The sequence below is a fragment of the Syzygium oleosum genome, unplaced genomic scaffold, assembly GCF_021117445.2.
Source record: "Syzygium oleosum isolate NSW1041296 unplaced genomic scaffold, Sole_v2.1 Sole_v2.12, whole genome shotgun sequence".
NCBI lineage: Eukaryota > Viridiplantae > Streptophyta > Magnoliopsida > Myrtales > Myrtaceae > Syzygium > Syzygium oleosum.
Window position 1 is genome coordinate 2,441,030 of NW_026607496.1, and position 24,820 is coordinate 2,465,849.

The 24,820-nt window shown below is 40.6% G+C and overlaps 4 protein-coding genes across 5 annotated transcripts; all 4 read left to right on the plus strand.

Annotated features, from left to right (window-relative positions):
- The first annotated feature begins 1,099 nt into the window (after positions 1–1,099).
- Positions 1,100–2,538, plus strand: LOC115677062 (uncharacterized). Its single transcript, XM_030600110.2, has 2 exons — positions 1,100–1,707; positions 1,896–2,538. Exons 1-2 carry the CDS (start codon positions 1,160–1,162, stop codon positions 2,413–2,415), a joined length of 1,068 nt encoding a protein of 355 aa, XP_030455970.1. The 5' UTR covers positions 1,100–1,159; the 3' UTR covers positions 2,416–2,538.
- Positions 2,539–8,044: 5,506 nt separating this feature from the next.
- Positions 8,045–10,389, plus strand: LOC115677213 (uncharacterized). The gene is made up of 2 exons (XM_056316780.1): positions 8,045–8,212; positions 8,982–10,389. Exon 2 carries the CDS (start codon positions 9,012–9,014, stop codon positions 10,203–10,205), a length of 1,194 nt encoding a protein of 397 aa, XP_056172755.1. The 5' UTR covers positions 8,045–8,212; positions 8,982–9,011; the 3' UTR covers positions 10,206–10,389.
- Positions 10,390–11,650: 1,261 nt separating this feature from the next.
- On the plus strand, positions 11,651–15,530 carry LOC115677038 (uncharacterized). Its single transcript, XM_056316665.1, has 11 exons — positions 11,651–11,658; positions 11,831–12,068; positions 12,400–12,442; positions 12,541–12,609; positions 12,705–12,795; positions 12,925–12,970; positions 13,074–13,172; positions 13,811–13,879; positions 13,969–14,266; positions 14,426–14,562; positions 14,886–15,530. The coding sequence occupies exons 1-11, from the start codon at positions 11,651–11,653 to the stop codon at positions 15,528–15,530; spliced, it is 1,743 nt and encodes a 580-aa protein (XP_056172640.1).
- A 2,856-nt stretch (positions 15,531–18,386) lies between these two features.
- LOC115677115 (uncharacterized) lies at positions 18,387–24,557 on the plus strand. Of its 2 annotated transcripts, none has more exons than XM_030600180.2 (6): positions 18,387–18,698; positions 20,012–20,182; positions 20,352–20,471; positions 22,579–22,767; positions 23,416–23,580; positions 23,853–24,557. In XM_030600180.2, exons 1-6 carry the CDS (start codon positions 18,474–18,476, stop codon positions 24,249–24,251), a joined length of 1,269 nt encoding a protein of 422 aa, XP_030456040.1. In that variant the 5' UTR covers positions 18,387–18,473; the 3' UTR covers positions 24,252–24,557. The 2 variants fall into 2 exon arrangements, with proteins under 2 accessions (XP_030456040.1, XP_056172291.1); XM_056316316.1 differs by having other exon boundaries at positions 18,560–18,698; positions 20,040–20,182.
- The last annotated feature ends 263 nt before the right edge of the window (positions 24,558–24,820 follow it).

Consider the following 24,820-nt stretch of genomic DNA (forward strand, 5'->3'; position numbering starts at 1 on the left):
AGATACAAAAGATAACATCAAGGGATTCTGTTCTTGTGTATGTTTATGATCTTGTTCATGGGGTTGATCTAGTCGCAAGGGCGAAATTTTTTCCTGGTTTGTCATATCAAAAGCATGAATTAAGAATTCATGGAGAAATAAGACTAGCTAATAAGAATAATTCAGGCTAACGATAAAAAAAAAAGACTAATCTTAGTTACACGGACCGCGTCAATCTTATTTAAGTGTAGAGGTTTGGTTGCATAGTCTGTATAGCCAATCGATGGTTAATCAATTTAAAAGTCCGTTTTAAATTTTCATATGCAATAATTTAGTTGCAAAAATAGGATTATAGCTAGGTTATTAAACAGTAAAATGACTAAAAATTCACAAATTGAAGGACCTTTGCTAAAGGGCCAATCAAATTCTTACATTTAATTACAGGGTCTTTTTTCTAATTGCTCCTTTAATCATATTTTGATATTTTCCAACGTGGAATGGACCCGTTCGAAAATAATTAGACGATAAACAAAAATCATCAAAGATGGGCATTTCTTAATCTTATTCAACAATTTCTAAAGAAAGTATTATTTATTTATTCATGTATTTATGATTTCAAACGACGCACTCGACTTAAGGCGAAATTTCCGTACACAAATCAAGGAAGTTGAAAGAAAGATAAACTAATGATCACGAGTGGCATAACACCAAAACTATCATTTCTTTTCAGGGAAAAAAAGAAGGAAAAGAAAAAAGGAGAATTATATGAGCTGACTAATTAAGACTTAACATCAGAGTTTAGATCAATCAAACACTAATCAATACTGATTAAGGTGTGGGATCAGATGTCACAATCAAGAGCATTGAAAAATCATGGAGAAGGCAGAGGCAACAAACTTGCATACGCTAAGGAACCAAATATTGAATCACGGAGATTCGGGGTTAGGAGTCAAGAGTCAACGTTGTGGACGGTCCAAAAAAATATTAAATTAGCAATTAACCAAAGTTTTTTATGATTAATTAGAGACCATGCAATGATTTTTGGACTTCGAAACCCTAACTTTATTATTTTCTTGTGTGCATGTCCATTTCAATCCGATGTTGATGGGCTGATAGCCTTCTTTGTGCGTGCATTATCATCCCTTATGTGGTGATCTTCTCTTTAGCTTTGCCCTAAAGCATGGGTTTGACAGAGCGAGACCAGCTAGAAGACCGTCAGGAGAGCTTCACCTTCAGCAACTGCGACTTCTCGTCCTCCTCCTTCGGCGTCGTCTTGTCTGACGGTGAGGACAGCGACGAGTCGTACATCGAGATCGAGCTCGAGCGAGCCGGACCTTACAGAACCGGCGACGTCCAATCCGACGACGAGGACGGCGAGATAGAGCTGCGGATATCGATTTCGTCCCACGTCCCCTTTCCCCGGCTGTCGATCCCGAGCTTCAGCCACGCGGTCGATGCCGCAGAGAGTGGAAGCAGCCAGTCATCTTCGTCCGCCACGAACACTTCGACTTCTTCATTTTCGTCAAAGTCTCGAGATGACAACAAGAAGGGGATGAAATCGAAGGAAATTCCCGGCGGCCGGAGAGGCGCAGTGCAGTTTCCGGCCGTTGGCCGTCTACTGAGCATGCTCGTATCGAGCTTGAAGGTACCGCCGGAGATTTGCGAAGAAAACAATGTTGCTTGTAGCAATGAAAAGCAAGACAAGAAGACTGAGATGCTGCGCACGAGGTACTTCAAAAGCTTAAGATTCAGATGCATCGTCTTGTCCTTGAAGCTGTCCTAAATTCATGGCATGATTCATCTACCTGCTGCCTAAAGTTCATCGTTCTATACTCTCATGCATGGAAAGTAGCTTTATATATCATTTCATAGCCTAATCAATAACTCTACGCCATTAATCTCGTTCAATTTAGAAGGAAGCCATCATCGAAGACAAGAACGACGATGAACGGAGGCATCATGAAGTTCTTCATCAAGCTCCGAGCCATGCAAGCGAAATCCCTCTTGGCCCCAATCATGAAGACCCGCGACGCAACCGCAACCGATCCCAAAGGCAAGAAGAGGACTTCCGGCAGAGAAAGGAAGCAAAAACTGGAGGAGACACTCGAGTTCTACCGGAGGATGTCCACCAGCAAATCAGCCAAGAACTCTTCGTCGTCGCCGTCGTCGTCATCAGCAGGGACGAACCAGTGTTACAACAAGAGCTCGTCTGTGAGGATGAATAGCAACGGCGATGACCGGTCATCGATTTCGAAGATGAACAGCAAGAAGAGTGCTGCGGAGGCTTCGAACAGTGGTTGGTTCAAAAGAACGTCGTCGTCGAGCTGTCCGAGTTCCATTAGGTGCTCCCCTCTTCATGCCGGAGAGAGCTCCATTCAGGCGGCGATTGCTCATTGCAAGAGCTCGTTTGCTCCGTTCCCTGGATTTTACTTTTGATCTTCACTGTAAGTTAGATTTGCAACATGTATTGGAATAGTAGCAATGGTAGTAATGGTGGACTTCACTTTTGATCTTCAATGTATGAATCATATTTTTACGGTTATATATTTTTCTAGTCCCTTGTTGGAGGAATATCTCTGATTACCGGGTTAGCATTCATGGACGTCATTCGCATGCAAACTTACCCACATATTTGTCTATGTTTGCAGCCCGCTAATTAAAAATCTTTAATTTTATGTTTGGTACGACAGAATGGAATGGAATGCTTATTCAAAATATTTTTATTTAGTAAGGTGCGAAATGGACTAGAACTAGCACTCTTGTGTTTAGTTGCAAGCAGAATGTGAGGGGAAAGAAATGGGAGGATTGTCTAAAAAAATTGGGTTAATACCACGAAAAACTCTAAATTGGTACATTTGTGATAAATTTATCCCAAACTATTTTTTTGACCACAAAAAATCCACACTGGTACACTCGTGACAATTTTACCCCCGAATTAATTTTTTGACCACAAAAAATCCCAAACTGGTACACCTGTAATAAATTTACCATCCGTTAATTTCCGTTAAATTATACTGTCAAATTTCTAAGTTTAATGATACGCGGTAATTGACAGGTATACCAGTTTTAGGTTTTACCCCTCTGTTTGTCACAAGTTTACCAATTTGTTATTTTTCGTGATATTAATCCAACTTAACGGACACTAACGGAAGGTAAATTTGTCACAAATGTGCAGTTTTGGGTTTTTAGTAGTCAAAAAATTAGTTCAGGGTAAAATTTTCACAGGTGTACCAGTTTGAAATTTTTGGTAGTCAAAAAATTAGTTTGGGGTAAAATTGTCACAAGTGTACCGGTTTGGGGTTTTGGTGATCAAAAAAATAGTTCAGGCTAAATTTATCACAGGTGTACCAGTTTGGAATTTTTTGTGGTCAAAAAAATAGTTCGGGGTAAAATTGTTGTAAACGTACCATTTTGGGGTTTAACGTGATATTAACTCAAAAAAATTTGAACCTTATTAGACGCCCGCTAATTCAGTTATAGACTATTCAATTTGGCCAATATAGTCTCAAATCTTTTGACAATTTTTCAATGTAGTCCATTCGGCTAATTTAAACCGAAAATCATTTACACGGCGGTTCAATCATAACGTTGACGATTTTTGCAATTTTTTAAGTTCTTTGACTATTTCTACTGTTCATCTTTTTCCTCCACCTGTTGATGCTGACTGAATCGCCAAGTCACAGCATATTAAATAATAAATTAGATATTAAAAAACATTAATTATTCGATTAAAATTTCTAATTACATTTCAAAGTATAATTGCAAATATAGGTACTAAATTACATTTCGTATTTTAGTTATACTAATTATAATTAATAATTTTTTTTAGTAAAATCATCTAAATTATTAAGTTTTTGGTTAAAGAAAAAGGAAAGGAATAGGTCATTCCTCCACTTAGTACTAATAACTATACTATCAAATTCAAAGTGGATGCCGACCCTTCAAACGACTCTTCATATGCAAGAAGTCTATAAATTAATGAAAATTGTTTAATGAAGACCCTGAACTTCTTGATTTTTTGTTAGTTGGACGTCTCAACTCTATAATTTTTTTGTTCAAGTTAGTTTTTCCGTTTAAAAAGACACGAAAATGCTAATGTGCTGATTAAATGAATACATGGCATCTTACATGGCTTTAAAAAAATTACAATAAATAAATAACAAATAATACATAATTAAAAAAAACAAGATAATTACTAAGAAATTCAAAAATAAGCAAATTTGAAAAAAGAAAAAAGAAAGAAAGAAAGGAAGAGAAGTGTGTTCAATAGTGGTGAACGGTAGGGGTGTGCAAAACAGACCCCCAAATCGAGAACCGCTCGGACCGGACCTATCCGGTTCTCGGGAGTGTTGGTCCAGTTTCCAATTCCTAAAAGTGGAACTAATGTCTAAACAGTCAAGTTCCTAGTTCCAAGGGAGAACTAGACCGGACTGACTACATATGTATTTTTTTATTTTTTCAAAAAAATTGATAAGATGTGAACTAAACCCTAAGTGAACTTCATTGACATAAATTCATCAATAAAAATTAGTAAAAGTGAACTAAATCCTAAGTAATCGGTTCTATTGGACCGGACCGGAGTTCGATCCTTAGATCTCAATTTTGGGAACCAGTCCTTTCGGTCTGATTCCTAGTTCCACCTTGGAACCGGATCAGACCGAAAACCTATCACCCTCAGTGAATGGGGCTCACTGAGGCGAAGCGTCATGGGATGGCCCAACTTGGCGGACAACAAATGCATGCGACAGCTAGATTAGTGCGACCTCAATGACGACGGGAAAATTATCCAAAAAGTCCTAAACCTATTGCACTTTTATCAATTCAGTCCTAAACCTTTCAATTTTGCCAATTGAGTCCTAAGCCTTTTCATTTCTTGCCAATTGAGTCCATCCGGGCAATTTTGGCCGGAAATCGCTGACGTGGACGCCTGACGGCCATGTGGCACTGACGTGGACATTTTAAAATAATATATTTTTTATAATTTATAATTTTTTTTTCTTTTCTCTTTTTTTTTTCTGGTTCTGAAATTAGGGCCGGTGAGGGTGGCCGGCCAACCCTCGCCGACTCTGGGCGAGGGCGTCGCGGCCCTCGCTGGCCAAAGCGAGGGCGTCACGGCCCTCGCCCAAATCCGGCAAAGGTAGCGACGCCCTCGCCTGGCGAGGTGGGCCGTCGAGGGCCACTAAGCCCTCGCCTGGCCAAATCTTGCGAGGGCGTAGCGACCCTCGCTTGATTTGGGCGAGGGCCACGACGGCCTCGCTCAGAACCGGTGAGGGTCGGCCGGCCACCCTCGCCTGCCCTAATTGCAGAACCCAGAAAAAAAGAGAGAAAAGGAAAAAAAGAACAGAAAAAAACATAAAAAAGTCATAAATTATTAAAATATTATTTTAAAATGTCCACGTGACCGTCCAGCATCCACGCTAGCGATTTTCGGCCAAAATTGATCGGATGGACTCAATTAGCAAGAAATGAATAGGTTTATGACTCAATTGGTAAAGTTGAAAGGTTTATGACTGAATTGGCCAAAGTGCAATAGGTTTAGGACTTTTTGGACAATTTTCCCCGACGACGACAGTTGACGACCACGATCAATTCTGGGCTACAACTCAAATGGCACCAAATCAAGAAAACAAGGCAACATCCCAAATGACAATTCAACGAGCAAATTCCCACTAAAATAGCCATCACTCCCGAATTTAAAACATTTAGTAAGAATGAAAAAAGGGTTAATATTATGAAAAACCCCAAACTCTTACATCTGTGATACATTTACCCAAAATTAATTTTTTAACCGTAAAAAATCCTAAACTGGTACACCTTTGACAAATTTACTCTCTATTAGTTTTCGTTAAATTTTACTTTCAAATTGCTGAGTTGGATGACACGTAACAATTGACAAGTATACCAGTTTAGGGTTTTACCCTTCTTTTATCACAACTGTACAGATTTGTGATTTTTCATGGTATTAATCCAATTTAATGAAAACTGACGGAAGGTAAATTTGTCACAAATGTACCAGTTTGAGGTTTTTTATGGTCAAAAAATTAGTTTTGGGTATATTTATCACATATGTACAAGTTTGAGATTTTTTATACTTAAAAAATTAGTTTGAGATAAATTTATCATAAGTGTACTAGTTTGGGGTTTTTCACGGTATTAACTCATGAAAAAATAAAGTTTGCCAGCTCTACTGCAATCTTAAACCCTAAAGCTCACATCCATCAGTGGGTCGCATCGAGAGATGACCAACTGGAGAAATCATTAAGCGCGAAGTGTGATCGGAGATCAAATCTAGCTCACCTCGGATTGCACAATCCCAGTGACCAGCCCTTGGCGCATGGGCGTTGCCACCTCCACCGGCGATAGGGGTATGGGCATTCCATGTGAATTGCCATTCTATTCCAATATTACTAAATTTTGTAATATCTAATCCGATCGCCACAAGATTACCAAATCAACATTGACGTCGCACTGATGTGTCAATTAGCATCAGCATTTGCCTTTCTTTTTTAACGGAAGAATTGACTTTACTAAAAAAAAAACTATATAGTTTAAAGAGTCAATTGCATAAAAAATAATGAAAAAATTGATTGAACAATTTACAATGCTTCACACACTTCTTTTAACCTTCCTTTCAGTTTCAAGTAGGGGAATGGCAATTCCATTTTAAATGCCCTTCTACGCCAACTTGCTAAACAAGACACCATTGAAAAAGAATGGGGATTCCGTTTCATTCCGAAACTTTCAAACGATTTGGCAGTGCTCTTAATATGAAAAAATAAAGAAAAGTTAAATGCTATTTAATGAAAATTAGATATTCTCGAACAGTTACTAATATGAAGCATTCCCAATTTTTGAAATCCCTAATCCTTATTTTCTTGCTAAATATCCCTCACATTCATCTCCAATTGGGTGCTAAAGACCTAGTATAGTTTTGATTGGGGAAAATTATCAAAAAAGTCATAAATCTATTGCACTTTTGTCAATTTAATTCTAAATCTTTCAATTTTACCAAGTAAGTCCTAAACCTTTTCACTCATTGCCAATTAAATCCATTTGACCAATTTTGGTCGATAAATGTTGACGTGGACGTTGACCAGCTTACATGGTACTGACGTGAATAATTTTTAATAATATTTATTTATTTTTCTTTTTTTCCCTCCCTTTCTTCATTCTCCAGCTGATCGTCGAACCTAGCTAGCCTCGCCCCCGTTGGCCTCAGGCGAAGACGAGCCTCATTGGCCCCTGGTGAGGTATGGGCAAGGCTTGCCCTCCCCAACAATGGCGAGGCTCGGCCATGCCAAATTTGGCAAGGCCAACCTCACCCAGCCATGGCAAGGCCGCCTTCGCCCGAAAACGGTGAGGCTTGACCTCGCTATGGCCAGGCAGGGTTGGCCTGGCCTGATCTATTGAGGTCGAGTCTCGCCTAGTGACGGTGAGGCTTGCCTAAGGCTAGCAAGGTCTAGTCAGCTGTCGACGCCTGGCGACTGGCCTGAGGAGGAAGAAGGGGAGGAAAAAAAGAAAAAGGAAAAAAGGAAAAAGAATAGAAAAGAAAAGTGACTAAATTGGCGAATATCTCTACCGAAAATTAGCTGAAAATTAGCCGAACGGGCTCAATTGATAAAAAGTGAAAATGTTTAAGACTCAATTGGCAAGAAGTGAAAATGTTTAGAACTCAATTGGCAAAATTAAAAGGTTTGTGACTAAATTGGCAAAAATGTAATAGGTTTAGGACTTTTTGGACAATTTTCCCATTTCGTTTGCATCCAACTTATTTTTTAGATTTTTATTATCATTCATCATAGAGTAATTGCAAAATACTAAAGATTGCGCAAAATGTTGGAAATTACATTAATAATTTTAAGAGAGAGAGAGAAGTATTAGCGACAAGAATGGAGAGGGTGATGACTAGGCAATTTGGCAAATAAGACATCTAGATTTTTGAAAATAGTTATGGGATTAATATATTTTTGGAATGGCTCTTTTGAGAGATTCATTTTGGAAAAAGAAAGAAAATCGATTTTCCAACAATAATAAAAATAGACACGTCTACTAAGGACGGGACAAAACCCTAGCAAAACCCAGCTCAACCGCTCGCCCCTCTATCTGGAAAGCGGAGCGAAGCGCAGCACATCCCGTTCACGTCAATCCTCTGTCACGAGACTCGCAGCCATTTCCGCTCTCTCTCCCTCTCTCTCTGCACATTCCGAGCCACCGAACGATCAAGACAATTGAGGTACGCTTTACTGTTGAAGCTAAGCTTCTGGAGTCGCTTCTTCGGAACCAGGAGACTTGGTTTTGTGAAGCAAGAGTTGATCTTTTTGCCGGACCCAGATTTTGTTTGCAGGTAATATTGTCGGGTCGGCATTGGTTTGTGTTGGGATGTTCTTTACTCAAATGGGTGGCCGTTTGTGCTGTTGCTTTACGTTTCTTTGCTTTGCTGTTATATGGCGAATCTTTCGGTCATAGAGAGCGTGAACTGATGTTTTAACTTTCAAGTGGTTGTTAACTGCTGCTGTTTGAATGGCTAGATAGTTGTTTGATTGGGGATTTTTGTTTCTGGGTGTATTTCCTTATGGCCTAGGACGCTGTCTGCATTGGTCTTTTGGCAAATTCAAGTTTTAAGATTTGAGCCCTTCGGATTTCTATAGAAGAATGTACAATAGGCCGCGGTTAATGATAAAGCTTGTGGATTACTTGTGCTGTTCTTCTGTTTAGTGTGACTGATCAGAGAGTAACGTCACTCACTTGACTGGTTGGTTCTGTTTTCAAAACTTGGCTGAAAAGAATGTTGTGTCGGCATGTGATCAGCCGTGTGGGTTAGTTCATGTTGGGTATAAGAGTGCGATAATGGAGTACATTGAGTTGTTCAAACAGATTTTTAGAGATTGGTCCATATTTCTTCACATGGCTTAGTCTTGCCCAAGAACCGTGCTATCATTATTGGATCGATTACTTTTTGCTTCTGATCATGTGAATTTTTCTTCTTCTTTTTTTCCCAACAGGTTCTTGCATTAGCTTGACAGTCTTCTGCCATGACTCTTCTGGAGCTTATAACCAAGGCCACTAGTGGTCACAACTCGACAGATTCTGAGTCAGAATATCCAGTCACCCTGAACCCAGACCATATTCTTCAGAATTTGAAGCCTAAACAAGAAGACGGAGATCCTCTATCTCTTGTTTGTCCTGTTACAGGATGGCAAGTCTCGCAAACTGATTCCCAGCTCATTGATTTAGTCGGCAAGTTCTCTAACAACCTAAAACAGAAGCTCAAGGACACTAACAAATTTGAGAGGAGTGAGTTTTTTGAAATTTTGGAACCTTTTCTTGAGAAAGTTCTTCAGATTGTCGGAATTTCAGTTGGGGTTTCCCGAAACCATAGAAAGTATGCAGAGGTTTTGATTGAGAATGTGGGTACTCTCGTGGGTAAAGGCGTCATGTCCTTGATTTTGGAAGCATGTGTGGCTCTGAATTTATGGGAACTGGTGGGATGCATGGTTATATGTGGGATTGTCGATCATTCATGCTATTCGAATTTGATATTCAATCTATTGCTGAAGAGGAGGTCGGATTTGGTTTGTCTTTGCATTAAGCATGCCCCAGTTCTTCATGTAGATGAGCTGGTTTGCATCTTGAAGTACTTCCTTTGTCCACCTAAAGACGCCTTGGATAGCATGGTCACTGTGAGGAAAGAATTGGAAAGCCAGGCCATGTCAGCTATCGCAAAGGCGAGTGATAAGAATCTTACAGAGAAGGAATGTGGAGTTGCGAGGGATGCTGCGATTCTGCTGATGGTCGCTCATGATGGTTTTACCATTTCCGAGCTTTGTTTGCATCATTTGTTAGCATTGGCGAATGTCGATGAAGTGATGTTGTCGTCTGCCTTAAGCAAGTTGAATGGAGAAGAGATGGCGAGTTTGCTCAGTTATTTGGAGAAGTGGCTGAAGAAGTATGAAAAGTTTCCTCAAGCATGCCCGTGTCCACAAGCGTCATCCATGTTGGGGTTGTGGGCTTGTGATTTGGTTCCTAAACTTGAAGATGTTGTCAGATGCCTCAGCTTGGTGCTGGACACAAACTTCTCCTCCTTGGTGTTGCATCCGGAGTTCCACAGACAATTGACATCTATGGAGGGCCTTGTGTCTTCTTTGGCTGCCGAAGCGAGACTGTGCTGTGTGTTGGACAATACCGTCGATAGTCTAATGAATGCAAGTCAAAGTTGCGTGCTCTAGAATCTGTTATTAGTTTTGCATCATCAATCATTCGGTCACAGTGACAACATTGAGGGATCTCCTAGAGTGGAGTACAGTGATGCGAGTGTAATTCAGATGTAGAAAAACGGAAATTGTATGTTGAGATTTCTTAGTCATTATAAGATACATTCTAGGGTTCAATCTTTCCAGATATTTGTTGCTCTCTCTCTCTCTCTCTCTTTTCCCCCTCCCTCCGGATGATGTTCCTGCCACCTGATCATTTGTAAAATTAGGCAGGTTTCAATTTTCTTCTGGGCCAACTAGTTTCCATAGGATAGAGGCTAGCCAGAGACGATGCTTTGGCAAATTCATTTGCAATTTAGTATTTGGAGTGAGCACTCTCTCCAATTGAAAGGATTTTCACCAAATATAGCGAAGGGATTCTGGACCTGATTTCGTAGACCAAAACGTTGTCATAGTACAAGGATTCAGAAAGAGGATGAGAAGGTCGAACGCTCATTGTGAATTCGGTGTGTGAGAATGACACGGCCAAAGGCGCTGACTCTCCAGTTTTCTTTTTCTTTACCCCTTTTTTAGTCCCCAACTCTACAATGTTGAGCTGAAAGAGGAAAAACACCATGTAGCCATGAGTGAGGATATAGCTTGTTTTTTTTTTTTTTTTGCTCTGTAGGATATAGCTTGTTGAGATACTGAAAATTTTTGTACCTTGTACCTGTCAGCAAGTATTAGTGGTATTCCGAAGGTCAGTTAAATATCATGCCCGGTCTGAGCTCATCGGGTCGGAGATTTCTAAGGATGATGAAAAAGTTGACCCGAATCAAGGAAATTAGCCTTGGCCAAATCAACCCGATCCAGCTCAAGCAAACCCGGCGCTTACAAACAAAAATCTGTCTTTCAGGGTTTTGTTTACTTGGCTCATCAAATTGATCCCAGCAACGTGCACATAAAGTTACTAGATAATTAACTTGGCAATGCTTAAGTACACTCTTAAAGAACCTTCATTCATTTATTAATTTATTCATGGCTTTCCTTTTACTCGCTTTGGAGAGTCACCTGCAAATGTATATCTTTCTTGCATGCTCACTTCACTGTCAGTTCTTGCGGGTTGCGGATCATTGCTTTTACCAGTTAGTATTCTAAAATCAATGTATATAATCCAGTTGTTAATGAATCGAATCAAAAACGACAACCTGGGGTGATTTGATGTCTACTTGATTCCATGACTGCGTTGTCCAAATCTTCCCAGAAACAGAAACATAGCAAAGCCAAATCTGGTAGTCGTATCACCAAAAATGTAACAGACACAAACATTTCTCTTTCTGGCCTTCTCTCTTCACTTCCACTTCACACCACGTCCGTCTATATAATCTGTAGCGCTGAAGAACGAATCCTCAGAAACCCAGTCACACTTTCTTTCTTCTGTTTCAGAAAGTAAAAATTTTTCTCTTCACAAATCTATAACAATGTCCAGGTTTGGTTCACCATTCATCATGTAACTTTATAAAAAAAGAATAATCCCCATTTTGTTCCTCTTTTCTTTTCCTCTTCAGTTCCTTCAGATATCTGTGTCGATAGGTAAATGCAGTGGGTGTAAAAAACAAAGTCCTAGTTTCTTTATGTTAACTTAATTTCTGGTGCTGTAGGAAAGTGCAAGTGTTGAAGTGGAGAGAGGGACAGAGGCGGAAAAGTCCGCGAGTCTATGCCTTGGGCACGTGCAAGTCATGGGGCACAAATCATACGGATGACTCTGTTCGCATTTCGCCACAAAATGATATAACTGAGAAGAGAAATGACTCCCAGGACCAGGAGGAGGGGCCAGCATCTAGGACCAGAGCCAGGAACAAGAGAAAATTGCCCACCCCTCATGATCACGACGTGACAGTTAGTCCTCTAACCTCTTACTTTGTTATAAACAATCGATCATACATGCAACGTGCGTGTCCGTGTATTGATTCATTGTTCTCCGTCATTTTTGTAAGAAATTATGTCCAATTATGTATTGATGATGTGTTTTGAGCCCCAGAGAAAGTTAGGTCCTATTGTAGTTGAGGTGATTATACTCTCTTCCCAATAAAAGCTAGTGAAGTATTTTTCTTCCGTTGTATTGTCACGTGAAACTCCAAAAGGACCCATTAGGTACTGGGTTTTTCAGAACCGAGAGGGTGACCCTTCGGAATTTTCTTTCTTGCTTTTGTTGGAAATGTTAATACAGGTTAGAAGCGGAAGAAGACTTGAAGATCATGAAGTTGATAGAGGTAAGCCTTTTAGCACTAGCAAAACAAGTGAACAATAGTTTTACTTCCTCTTCCTAAGTGTGATTATCCTGAAACTTTACTTTGTTCAATGTTTTCAGATGAGCAACAGGTGATGCAGGATCGGGCAAAGTCTAAACTTGCAGATCGTGATGGGAACAGAAACAATGGTTGGTTGCCTCAGTTCAGTCATCTAAATCTGCAATGCACCTATTCCTGCCAGCAGAACAAGTCATCTAACTCAGATACTCGATCCTGTTTTCAGGCCTGCAATCAGCTCAACGTCTCGAGTCGTCCTCAACACCAGAGATGCCGGAAAAGCGTGTGCTAGAACTCGTTATCGACACTTTACAAAGGTGGGATTCTTATGACAGTTGATCTATGACAAACTCTGGCAATTAGACTTGGTAAATTGTCGATCTGGTTATGTACTGAACATATTTTGCCAATGTCTTTCTGTTTCTGACCTCATGCTCTTTAATCAGGAGAGACACTTATGAGATATTCGGTGAACCAGTTGATCCGACCGAGGTATTTGTCTGGTCTTTTACGTTATGACATTGTTTGCTTCTACACATTTGTTTCTCCTTGTGCGACTGACCCCGAGTTTTCTCTGTTTCTTTTTCCATATAAGGTTGAGGATTATTACAAAATCATTGAAGAGCCTATGGATTTCGGAACCATGAGAGCTAAACTTCATGAGGGAATGTATAGTAGTCTTGAACAGTTTGAGGTATAGTCCTTTCCTCTTCTAATAGATTTGCCTTTTTTTTATCCTAAATGAATGTAACAGTAGCTATTCTGACCAAAAAAAAAGAATGTAACAGTAGCTACTGTCTGTCCATTCATTAGATTTATTGGCCAAAGGGTAGCATCCACTGTTTTACGGCCCTGCAATATTCTAATAGCATCTGGTTGGAATAGGAGAATAGACTTGCTGTAATTTTGTTTCCGATTTCTGACTAAAATTTGTTATCAATTATCGATAGACAGTCTAACATCTTATGCAGTACGAAAATATAACACGATATACAAAGGCATATACTACTGTAAGCTTGAAAGATAGGAGCTCTCTTTGATTTTTCCTTGTAGTTTTAGTTGAGATCGGCCCGTCATTATTACCAAAAAAAAAAAAGAACCATTGGCTCATGATTTTATTCTATCGTACACGATGCCGGTGTCATAGATTTTCTTTTCCATGCTTTACATTAAGTCTTTTTATCATCCCAATGACGCACACACGTTACTGTCAAATCGAGGACAAAACAGCAAGTGAATGCAATTGAAATGTAAGAGAGGATCACTGTCATGCAAAAGTCTCGACATCATCTGACTGATTAGTGTCTTCTCTCTTTGCTATGTCCCGTGCAGCACGACGCATTCTTAATTACCAAAAACGCGATGCGTTTTAATCCGTCGGGCACCACTTACTTTAGACAGGTATGTTTAGCTTACTCTAATAGCTGCCCCGAATAGATACGAACATCCAAGAATGCTCAACAAGTCAGTTCTCTCCTATGGTTGTGCAGGCTCGAGCCATCCACGAACTAGCAAAGCAGGTCTTTCATCTCCTTAGAACCAATCCAAATGATTTCGAATTGCAATTCTCGGAAACGAGAAGAGTGACTAGGAGATCTCAGGCAGAAATTAGGGGTCAAACTAATAGTTCTTCTAGGAGAACTCATAAGAACGTGAGGTCGAGTCGGGACATATCATCGAAGGCCTTCCAATCTTCAACAGGTCCATCGAATCTCAGGAACGTCTCGATGAACTCTAGGAGCTGTGGTACTGCTAGTCTTGTGCAAGCATCAAATGGACCAAATCTTGGTAACAAATGAAGTATCTTTTACCATCATGGTTTCTATGTCTCAAAGTTCCTTGGCCTGCGAGAAACCAAGTTTACACAATATCTCAGCCGATAGACAAGAAGAGAATGGACAACGGAATCTTGCCTGATTATGTAATGATCTTTTCGTTTTCCTCTAGGTTACAGCAGAGACTGGGGACAACAATCCAGCCTTCCTGATGCGGATCGGCGTTCTTCGTACAGGCCTTGGACATCCCTCCTCAATGGAAGCGATCCCACAAGCAAAACAATCGGGCGTGTACAGCCACTGATGCACGTAAGTTCTGAGCTCTTATTCATGTCCGCATGTAAATTTAAGTGTGATGTGGTTTCTGGGTGCTTGTATACTTACTGAGGAATATGTGATCACGGCATAAAATTCCTAGTCTCTAACTGATGGAAAAGAAGAATACATCCTGAGCATAAACGTTGCTTATCCACAAGTTCAGCTTCATTCGAACATGACAATTAGGCCAAATTGCCTACCATCGCGCCCCGAGGTTACAATTGACGAGTGATTTCACTAGTAGTAAGGCAACAGTGAGCGACTGATCAAAATGGAACTGTGGCATTGACGGTGAGAATTCTCGCCTTTTCCAGGTGAAGCAACAGGATATTGGCTACAGAGAGAGTCTGGTGTTGTTCTCCAAGGGCTTAGGACAGGCCGCGCAGAATATAGTCGAGAGGAAGTTGCGAGCATTGGACTCGGCATTAGGCATGTCTCGGCCGGATGTTCCGGAATCCCTGAGGGAGAACCGCGTCTCGCAATCCTCGCCATCCTCGCTCCAGAAGAACAAGAGCAGTGTCTGCGCAACTGCCGGCACAACGGAAATTTCAAGATCACACAACCAGAGAGATTTGTGTCCGGGGATCAGTAAACTGTGCGATGTCGGAGCAGCATCAAAAACTGACCGACCGGAGCATGCGACTTCTCAGTTCTTATTCGACTTATCGTACCTAAAGGCGAAGCTCGACCAGATGATCTCTTCAGGCCCGGAAAGATCAGCTCAGCCAGGTCTCCAAGCCGAGAAGCCCTCTTCCAACGAAAATGTCTACCGGCGATCTTTGATCTGCGAGAAGGAGCTGAACATCCATTGCTATAGTCGCAAGCGACGAGGATCGCCCTTCGATCCGGGTCATCACGGCGATTCGACCCTTCAACCGGAACAAACCATGCATAACGAAATGCCGCCTCGCCTTGCCAAGTATGGAAGCATACACAGCGAACATAAGACTTGTTTGTGAAGCGATTAACGTTCACCAAACGAAAATTGTGCGGTTCTTTTCAAGCGGGTCGTTGCTCCTCCCTCAGTCCTCACCAACCAACATTTTTGATCTTCCACCGTGTATCACCAGAGCAAAACTTTATGTACGGATTGGCCAACGAGACAGTGATTTTTTTTTTTTGGTCGGTCTTACTCTGTCTCTCACTCACGATACACATTCAGACTTGCGCCCCACCTCTTGCAGGGCGTGGGTGTCGAAATCCACATTTTAAACTACGCGGCCCCACCCCTACCTCCTGCGAAGGTGGGGATTCGAACTCCCCACCTCCCCCTTCTCAAGTGAGAAAGGTGGCCACTGGAGTAAACCCCCAGTGATTGTGTCCCCATTGTTACATCAGGCACGTAGCACCAAAAGCACGCTGACAAAAGTACACACGAATAAAGACATTCCGTGCAAAATCTCCCGTGACGACACAAGAACACGACGCGTTGTGTGTGCGGGTTCATGGGTGCCGATGAATGAAAGACCTTCTTTGAGTCACTCTCTCGATCTATATGGAAACCCCGCATTATGCATCGGAATTTCGACCGACCGACCGAACTTTAGAGAGCTACGACATAAAGAACGGGAAATCGACACGGATGTTATTCGGGAAAAGTTCACGATTGAATCAGTACAAGTAATCGATTTGCATTTTACAGGTGATATGCCATGATTTGATTTAAAAAAAAACTTAAAAAATGATTCAAAGATAAAAAGGAACCAAAAAAACAGGAGATGCCTTTCTCAAGAAAAGGAAACCATGCATGTAGTCAAAGCTGTTTTCGCGGGGGCCTCCAACGATTGCGAGCTGGGTGACCCCCAGCCCCCCCAACAACATGCATGCGGAAAAGGTTGATCATGGATTCCAATTCCAAGTAGAAATTGCAAATACCACTCTTTAAAATGTATTCATGCATTTGCCTTTTTCCACGACGAGGAAGCCCGCTTTAAGTAGGTAAACTCTCGGATCACGAGAAATAACCTTTTGGATCAGGTAAGGCGCGAGCCGAAACCCCGAATATGGTCACCCAAATATGAAATTATTTGCAACTAGTTGCATGGGGAATCGGACCTGGTGTCGTACGCTTAATGGGACACATCCACTCCCGTTCCCATGTCACTCGGCAAAAGGACACTATAAGTGCCATAACTTATGTACGGAGATCACTTTGGTGCCATAACTTTTTTTCGGATCACTTTGGTGCCAAGTCGGAGGAAAAACGATCACTTAAGTGTCATAAGTTTTTTTGGATCACTTCAGTGCTAAAATTTTTGAAAACGATCACTTAAGTGCTAAAATTTTTAAAACGATCATTTAAGTGCTAAAATTTTTGAAAAACGATCACTTAAGTGCCAATCTCCGGCGAGCCACGTCAACTTCAGAAATTAATAAAAAAAATGCCACGTCGGATTTCCGGCGAAAAATTGTGTACGGCACCGGAGTTGGCACTTAAGTGATCGTTTTTCAAAAATTTTAGCACTTAAGTGATCGTTTTTAAAAAATTTTAGTACTAAAGTGATCCAAAAAAAACTTATAGCACCAAAGTGAGCGCCGTACACAAGTTATGGCACTTGTAGTGTTCTTTTGCCCATGTCACTCGGCCAATGTGTAGAGTTTGTCTATTTGTTTTGTCACGGGAGATGTTCGAACATTTTATGTGATCAATCCCGACGGTGGCGAACGTCTCATCTCCTCCGCGTGCATCGGGTAAGATTCCACCCATCGGTGTTCAGCATTGGTCCAAATTTCAATGACGCTAATGATTCGGATGTAGAATCGACCGCGTCGTCTTTTTTTCCTTTTTTTTTTTCGGGTCAAAGCGTCCTGTCTTAAGTATTTCATCACTCGAGCAATCATTTTCAGATTTCAAAGCTGCAATTGTCGCCTAAACATTACGTATAGATGAGATTGGGTTTAGACCGTCGGATTTAGCGGAACTTATGTCGGGCCCACATAAGTTTCACCGTTTTTAACGGTTCAAATTTTACGGGATACTATGTTCTTTAAATAATTTCACTCGAGTTGGATGTGCACGAACAAGAAAAAAAAAAGGGATAATGATACAAATGGTCTATGAATTTTTAATTTATTTAATGTGATCCTTGAACTTTCGGTACATATTTAATATAGTCCCTGAACTATATGAAAATATTCATTATAGTCCCTGAAGTGATCTTAAATCAATGGAAGGACTACATTAAATATTTTCATATAGTTCATAGACTAAATTGAATATGTATCAAAAGTGCACGGACTGTATTACACAAATTAAAAGTTCAGGGTTCACATTGCACGTCGGATCAAAGTTCAGGGACCACATTGAGTAAATAAAAGTTTATAAATCACGTTGCACATCGGGTCAAAGTACGAGGGACTATGAAAAACAGCAAGGTTCTCATCCTCACAGTCGCAGGCTAGTGCCTTCGCCTCGCGCCGTTGATTTAGAGGACATGGGAAAAGACCTCACGTCGAGCTCCGATCGGACGGTGATACTTTTTAGTGTTTTTTATTTTATTTTAGATTTATATTTTAGTTTTATTTTTAGAAAATATTAAAAAAAGTAGGGGGTGGCAAAAGAGTTCGTTAAGACGTGAAGGAGGTGGTTCTCTTTTTTCCCCTCTCGTTCCCCCCAAAAACAGCTCACCACCTTCCCCCAAATTCGTTCGAGTGGGGCAACCACCGCCATCCACCGTCGTCCGGCGGCTCCTCGTCGGCCCTTCTCCGGCGGCTCTCGCGGCGGTTTCGTCCTACCCCTCCCCCACGCGGCGGCGGCGGTGGCCCATTCGGCTCGATTCGATCCTCTCCTCTCTCTCTCTCTCTCTCTCTCTCTCTGTCTCTCTTGCGGGACTGTTGTTGCTCGCGTCTGTGACGGCAGAGCGTCGAAGGGAAGGGGAGGGGGAGGGGGCAGAAACCCGGAAATGGCGTATCGGCGAAGGCACGGGATCACGAAATCGTCGACCTTCAAGGAGGAGATTTATTCCGCTCCGCCGGCGACCGCCGACGACTCCTCGTCGTCGTCCTCCTCTCTGGCCGCCCAGGCGATCAGAGCGTCCGCCGCTCACCGCGAATCGTCGCTCTCGTCTGCGTACGGCGACTCCGCTTTTGCGTACAGAGACAGAGAGAATGATCCTCTCAGATCTAAGGTTGCGCTTCTGCTTCTGCTTTTCCTTCCTTTTTCTTTTTTTCCTTTATTTTTCCAGGAGCTTTCGTCGATATTTCGTTTCTCTGTTTTGTGTCTCGCTTCGATTCAATTTCATTCGCTGTTAACGAACGAAGAGCTGGCTTTGTTAGGGTGTTTCGTGTTGCTTGCATTTTGTTCTTTCATGTAGGATTCACGTGATCTGAGATCATTTATCTGAATCAGAATTTTCGGCGTCCGACGAAGCGGGCGTGTCTTAGTTAGTCAATTTGGAAAATTTCCCTTACTTATATGCCTGTTCAAAACTTAATTTCGAGAGTTCTCGATCACTGATGCATAGAGCGTCTTTGCAACTTCGGATTGGATAACATGCGATTTGTTAATTCAATCTGATTCGTTCACGTGCGGCATGCATATTCGAGGATATTGTAGGTTCTCCGATGTGTTTTAAGTTCTGCAAAATACTGGGAATTTATAGAAAATTCATCATCGTGAAGCAGCTCAATCATCTGCTTTTCAGTGATTGAAACAGATTGCCCTGAATATACTTTCTGAAGAACTGAAACGACATCTGTTTTAATTCATGCATTTCTTTTTGACCCGTCAGCTATAATTTCCGCGGGAAATCGTACTGATTACTGTGATTGTGTATGAGGAATTAAAATTTCTTTACTGGCATCATAATTTCAATCTGGAATAAGTATGGAGGGGTAAAAAAAGAGAGTGCAATCACATTTCAATAGTTTAGCGTCATCTACACCTGGTCTTGGGACCCTTCAGTCTTTGAGGAATTTTACTGTAGGACATTTCTGCTCATCTCCTAGAAGGAAAATGCATTGAAGGTGACTGGTCAGTAAAATCTGGTTGCCTTAAGGAATTGTTTTTGATCGAGCTCCGGATATATTTTGCAGCATCTGATTTTTCCTTTGGTTGTCGTCAGAGATATATCATCCCTAGCTGGACCCTTCGAATTTTAATTTATTCCAAGAAGTTCCGCTAAATGAATTAATCTCCTTTCTGGAGAGTTATTTTTTTTTTTGGCGTGACAATTTGACAATATATGGCCTTATATTAGTGTTAAGTTGGAGGTAACACTTTCCAAAATTTTTTAAGTTTCTCCATAACGTTGACCGTTCATGTTTTGTCTTTCTTTCGACCTAAAGTTGCATGTACCTGAAGGAAACAATCATCTTTCTTTCAAGTTTCTCCTTAATGTGACAGAACACACATATGTAGTGGTTCAATCAGGAGAAGAAATTATGTATTACACATTCTCTCTCTCTCTCCAGCTCAATGAATATAGTGATTGAATTGTAGAGCTTTTCTGCCTATGGGAATTCATCAGCGCAAATGGAGTCGAAATCTGGATTTTGGGGTGTTTTGGCTCGCAAAGCTAAGTCAATACTGGAAGATGAAAATGTATCTCAACAGTTTGAAAACCCCAGTAGAACAATGCCTCAGGTGATTGATAGCTCTGTGGATGGCCAGGTAAATCTTATATATGATTTGAGGAGAAAAATTGATAGATGTTGACATGATACTTGTTGATTTGAACTTTGAAACCAATTTTTAAATATACAATAGGACATTATGATATTTATGTTCTCAATTTAACATGTGCTGATGCCTTGATGGTGCTTGCTTCTACTGGTTCTAGCATACTCATCAGATTTCTGAGAGCTTCAAAAGAATGGACAACCCTAGATTTCGAAAGGGCTTGGATAGGATCACAACTTCGCTTAATCAAATCGGTGATACTTTTGAAAAGGCTTTTGAGGTAACATCACTAGTCATCGTTTATTGTTATCATAGTTTGGCCGCTTTTTGATATTACCTGCGAATCTGTGATTTGAGTTTATTCATTATGAATACCCAAGTTGGCCCAGTTGCAAATATTTCCCTCTCTATGGCTTGGATTCAAGACTCATTCATCCACCTTTACACTTATTCAAGGAAAAACAAATTTCCGAGTTTTATCCATCTCTCATCCTATTGCTATATATTTCTATGGCCATGATCCTTCTTCCCTTTAGATAAGTATATTTATGGCAAAATTATCAAAGCAGGATATAGGAGCTGTTACGGAGAATTTTATATTAATCAGAGAGTATAATTGGACTGACTTAACAAGGAATGAACTTGTAAACAACCTATTAGACAAATCATTGTGCTCGGTTGTATGCACAAGATTGCTTGCAGTTCTGAACTTCACAGCAGAAACAATGCCAACCTAGAATATTTCTTTTGAGATCAGAATCTTTGATCAGTTACAAGATTCTTTGGTTGATACGCATGGTAGAGATAGGCTTAATGTATGTGATACCCTTTTAACTTAGCCATTGGCCCAAAAGAAAAGCAGAAAAAAGAACGACAGAAAAACTTAATGTCAACCTAGTCTAGCTTTTAATTCCAATTCCCTCAGATTCTATCAGATAAGCAAAACTGGAGAATTTTATGTTCGACAAAGAAATGGTAGTGCAATTAGAGAAATGTTATCTCTAGATTCAAAACATGTTGGGCAGAAGACCAATTACCTTTTTGAGCTTGATTCCACTTTTCTGGCTCATCTCTTGTGAAAAGTCTGTTATCAATGGACAACCAGACATTTAGACAAAAATTTGCTGTAGAGCATCTGTGTCACTTTGCCAGAGTATAAACAGATGTATATTCCCCAAATTACCATGGATGGTATAAACAATGATCATTGCCTTCATCAAGCATACAAATTCCACATGAATCATTGCCAAGTATTGGAAATCTAATAATGCTTTTGGAGCATAAAATCAAGCATAACATACAAATAAAATGATCAAATGCTGTCATCAAGCTTGCCTTCAAAGTGCATCTGCGAGAGTTATTTCCTTGCCTATTGGTATCTTACCAGGTCATGTGCGAGCAATATTGTGTCCTCCTTTTCCATCACCTTATGCATGCTCATCACAACAAGGCTTTAGCCAAGATTTAGAAATCTATCGTACATCAATTTACAGAAAATTTGGACAAAAATAATCTTTTCTTTCGAAACAATCACTTCAAAACACTGTTTAATACCAGAGATTGCAATAGCATTGCCAGATCTATGGGCTTTGAATGTTTGAGATAACCTCTCCAGGGTTCTCTCGGAATTATTTAGTAGTCTGTCTGGAACTCATGTTCCCCAGCTAGAGCATAATAATTTAGTTCGTCTGCTACTGTGGGTGACATCAGGGAAGCTTTTTAATGTCATCGTTTCAAACTAAATTATGTTTTCTATTTCAGCATTGTTAATACCAATGCATATTCTGTCATTTTTTATGAGGACTTTGGGAATATAGTAATATACCACCCTTGCATCGTTGTTTTGTAAGCCAAGCAATACTGCTCATTTTGTAAAATGTTTCTTCTGCTGCTCTTGCCTCTGTATACATGTTGATTGGCACCATCTTGACATGCGCATACCCTCATGGCCTCTCATTAATTGGTTGAATTGAATAGTGATATCAGTTATGATTCAGCCGCTTGACATGTTGATGTGCCTCCAATATTGATAGGAGCAGTGGTCACAGATTGTTTTATCTGTGAGCTTAGCTAACACATGACTGCTAAGAACATATTCTTCTTTCATTGTATTGACAATCAGTTTTCACTCAGATTAAATAGATGTTAATGACTATGTCAATTCCTGTTTAGACTAATGCTGTTTTCTGCTATGTATTGATTAATGCAAGATTAGAACTTGAGTCATAAAGATATTGGAGTAAAATGTTGCCCTGTGCTCAATTTCCTTCTCCACATTTAACTGTGCTGTCTTTGATGGACTAGTGTTACTAATGCCTTGAAATGATTATGGCATTCCCTTGCCATACTAGAAATTAAATGCTCATAAACTTCTCAAATATGTACAGGAAGGTCGGACTATTGTGGAAAATAAGACTGCAGATATTATTCAAGAAACCCGCAAACTGCAAATTAGAAGGAAAGGGAGTAACCTGGAGGTGCAGAATCAAAACCCCGGCATGAATAGTTCCTGGCAGCAGCCAATCCAACAGCAGAACCCAACCAACCATGAAACTCAACTCAAGGCATCTCGCGACGTAAGGTGGCACCCTTGTAGTGTATGAATGGCTAAGTATTGAATGCCTCAAAATTGCGAAATTCGACTTGTGCAATTCGATGGTAAAACATTACTCGCACGTGCATGCTGCTCTATAACAAGGACTATCCTCTCATGCAAGGCATTTTTTATTAGGAATAAGTTATTCTCATACATTACCTTACTCAATCTTGGGGTCATGATAGGGAGTGTCTACGGTACAACCATTGTACAGTATAAAGTTTTTTATTTCATGACAACTTTTGCACTTGATTACAACCACACTCTGAAATGTTGTAAAACAAGAAAAAAAACTCGCGTTTTGGGATGTTTTACGACATTTTTACTTGGTTATGACAGCATGTCATAATGTTGTATCGTACAACGGTTATACAATAGAAGTTCCCGGTCATGATACACAGACCGAATATTAATCCAAATGAGTCATTGTATTTCACATAATTTGGCAGGCCAGCACCTGAATGTCCATCTAGTTTTTTTTCCTGATTATGCATTTGAAATATTGACAAGGTTACTAGATTACTTTCAGCATCAATTTTATACTGTAGGAGGTGCTTTTCTTTCTCTCAATTTTCTTGCGGATCCAGTTTCTTACATCTACTAGCTGCTAATTGTTGTTCGGTCACAGGTTGCGATGGCAACAGCTGCAAAAGCGAAACTTCTTCTACGTGAGCTAAAAACTGTTAAAGCAGATTTGGCTTTTTCAAAGTTGCGATGTTCTCAGCTTGAAGAAGAAAACAAGAGCCTTCGAGAAAGCCGGGAGAAGGGGGGTAATCCTGCAGATGACGATATGGTTCTCTCTCTCTCTCTCTCTCTCTCTCTCTCTCTCTCTCTCTCTCGCGTGCATTCAAAGACACAAATATTCACCATGCACGAGTCTGTGCTCTCATGCACTGTAACTCTTTGCATATTGTTAGGCATTTTAGGCCCACCTCCTACTCAGCTTCAATTGCATCATTACCTACATGTAACTATTTCCCAATTTGCTATTAGTTGCAAGTTATTATCCGACCCAAGAACCACAATGGTTAAGCTTCTCACAAATAAAAGCAATATATTTCTCAGATACGCCTTCAACTTGAGACACTTCTAGCGGAGAAAGCTCGTTTGGCCAATGAGAATGAAACGTATTCACGTGAGAACCGCTTTTTGAGGGAAATTGTTGAGTATCACCAGCTCACCATGCAAGATGTGGTTTATATAGATGAGGGGATTGAAGAGGTCGCAGAAGTTTATCCCATCGGTTACCCCTCAGTTGCTAGCATGCTCTCACTTTCCCCAACTTCACCAAAATCACCAACCTCACCAACTGAGACACCTGCGCCCACAAAAGGCGAGATTTTTAATCTCCCGGCCGTGGAAGAAGAGGACGACGATGGCATTGAGGAAGAAGTCATCGAGAACTTAGATGACTCGGTTACAAACGAAGAAGGTGATAGAAGACCAACAACAGCTTCCGCCTAAGTTTTTGAGTCCCTATTTTATTTACAAGATCTGGCGAATGTCGATTTGTCTTAATTCTTTTTCTTCTTTTTCTTCCATTGTGGTTTTTCATCTGGAAGGTAAAAGGGGGTCGGGAGTAGACCATATGCTTGCTTGCATTAAGCTATTCATTGGGTTTGTGACTGTGTAACGCGAGCTGTTTGGTTTTGCTCTTACAATAATGTCTTGGTGTTTGTTTGTATTCCTTCGTTGATGGCCTAGAGCGTAAAGCTAAGCTAATTTTGTAAATGATGTTCTCTTAAAGATTGCACTCTGAACTCTTGCAAAGTTTGAAGGTTTCCAGGCCTCTAGTTGATCTAGATATCTGACTAGGAGAAGGATCGGTTTGAGGTGAGTTGATGTAATTTACAACTCGGAGCGAAGATCGCTTATACATATCTCAAGTTCTGACTTGATAAGTTGTCTCTCAAGCTCGACCTTTAGCTGATCTGACTTGACTTAAATGTCAAAAGGAAATATTAGTCTGCTCGAGAGTTAAATCTGGATGTCCAAAATTGAATAACCATGTTATATGCATGTTCCAACACTTA

Bases quoted from the DNA above. Each gene is read 5' to 3' on its own strand.
- LOC115677062 (XM_030600110.2), top strand. From the start codon at position 1,160: ATGGGTTTGACAGAGCGAGACCAGCTAGAAGACCGTCAGGAGAGCTTC. The intron at 1,708-1,895 runs GTACTTCAAAAG...TCAATTTAGAAG, and splicing joins ACTGAGATGCTGCGCACGAG to GAAGCCATCATCGAAGACAA.
- LOC115677213 (XM_056316780.1), top strand. From the start codon at position 9,012: ATGACTCTTCTGGAGCTTATAACCAAGGCCACTAGTGGTCACAACTCG.
- LOC115677038 (XM_056316665.1), top strand. The intron at 12,610-12,704 runs GTTGGTTGCCTC...TCCTGTTTTCAG, and splicing joins TGATGGGAACAGAAACAATG to GCCTGCAATCAGCTCAACGT. The intron at 12,796-12,924 runs GTGGGATTCTTA...CTCTTTAATCAG, and splicing joins GTTATCGACACTTTACAAAG to GAGAGACACTTATGAGATAT.
- LOC115677115 (XM_030600180.2), top strand. From the start codon at position 18,474: ATGGCGTATCGGCGAAGGCACGGGATCACGAAATCGTCGACCTTCAAG. The intron at 20,472-22,578 runs GTAACATCACTA...AAATATGTACAG, and splicing joins CTTTTGAAAAGGCTTTTGAG to GAAGGTCGGACTATTGTGGA. The intron at 22,768-23,415 runs GTAAGGTGGCAC...GTTCGGTCACAG, and splicing joins AACTCAAGGCATCTCGCGAC to GTTGCGATGGCAACAGCTGC.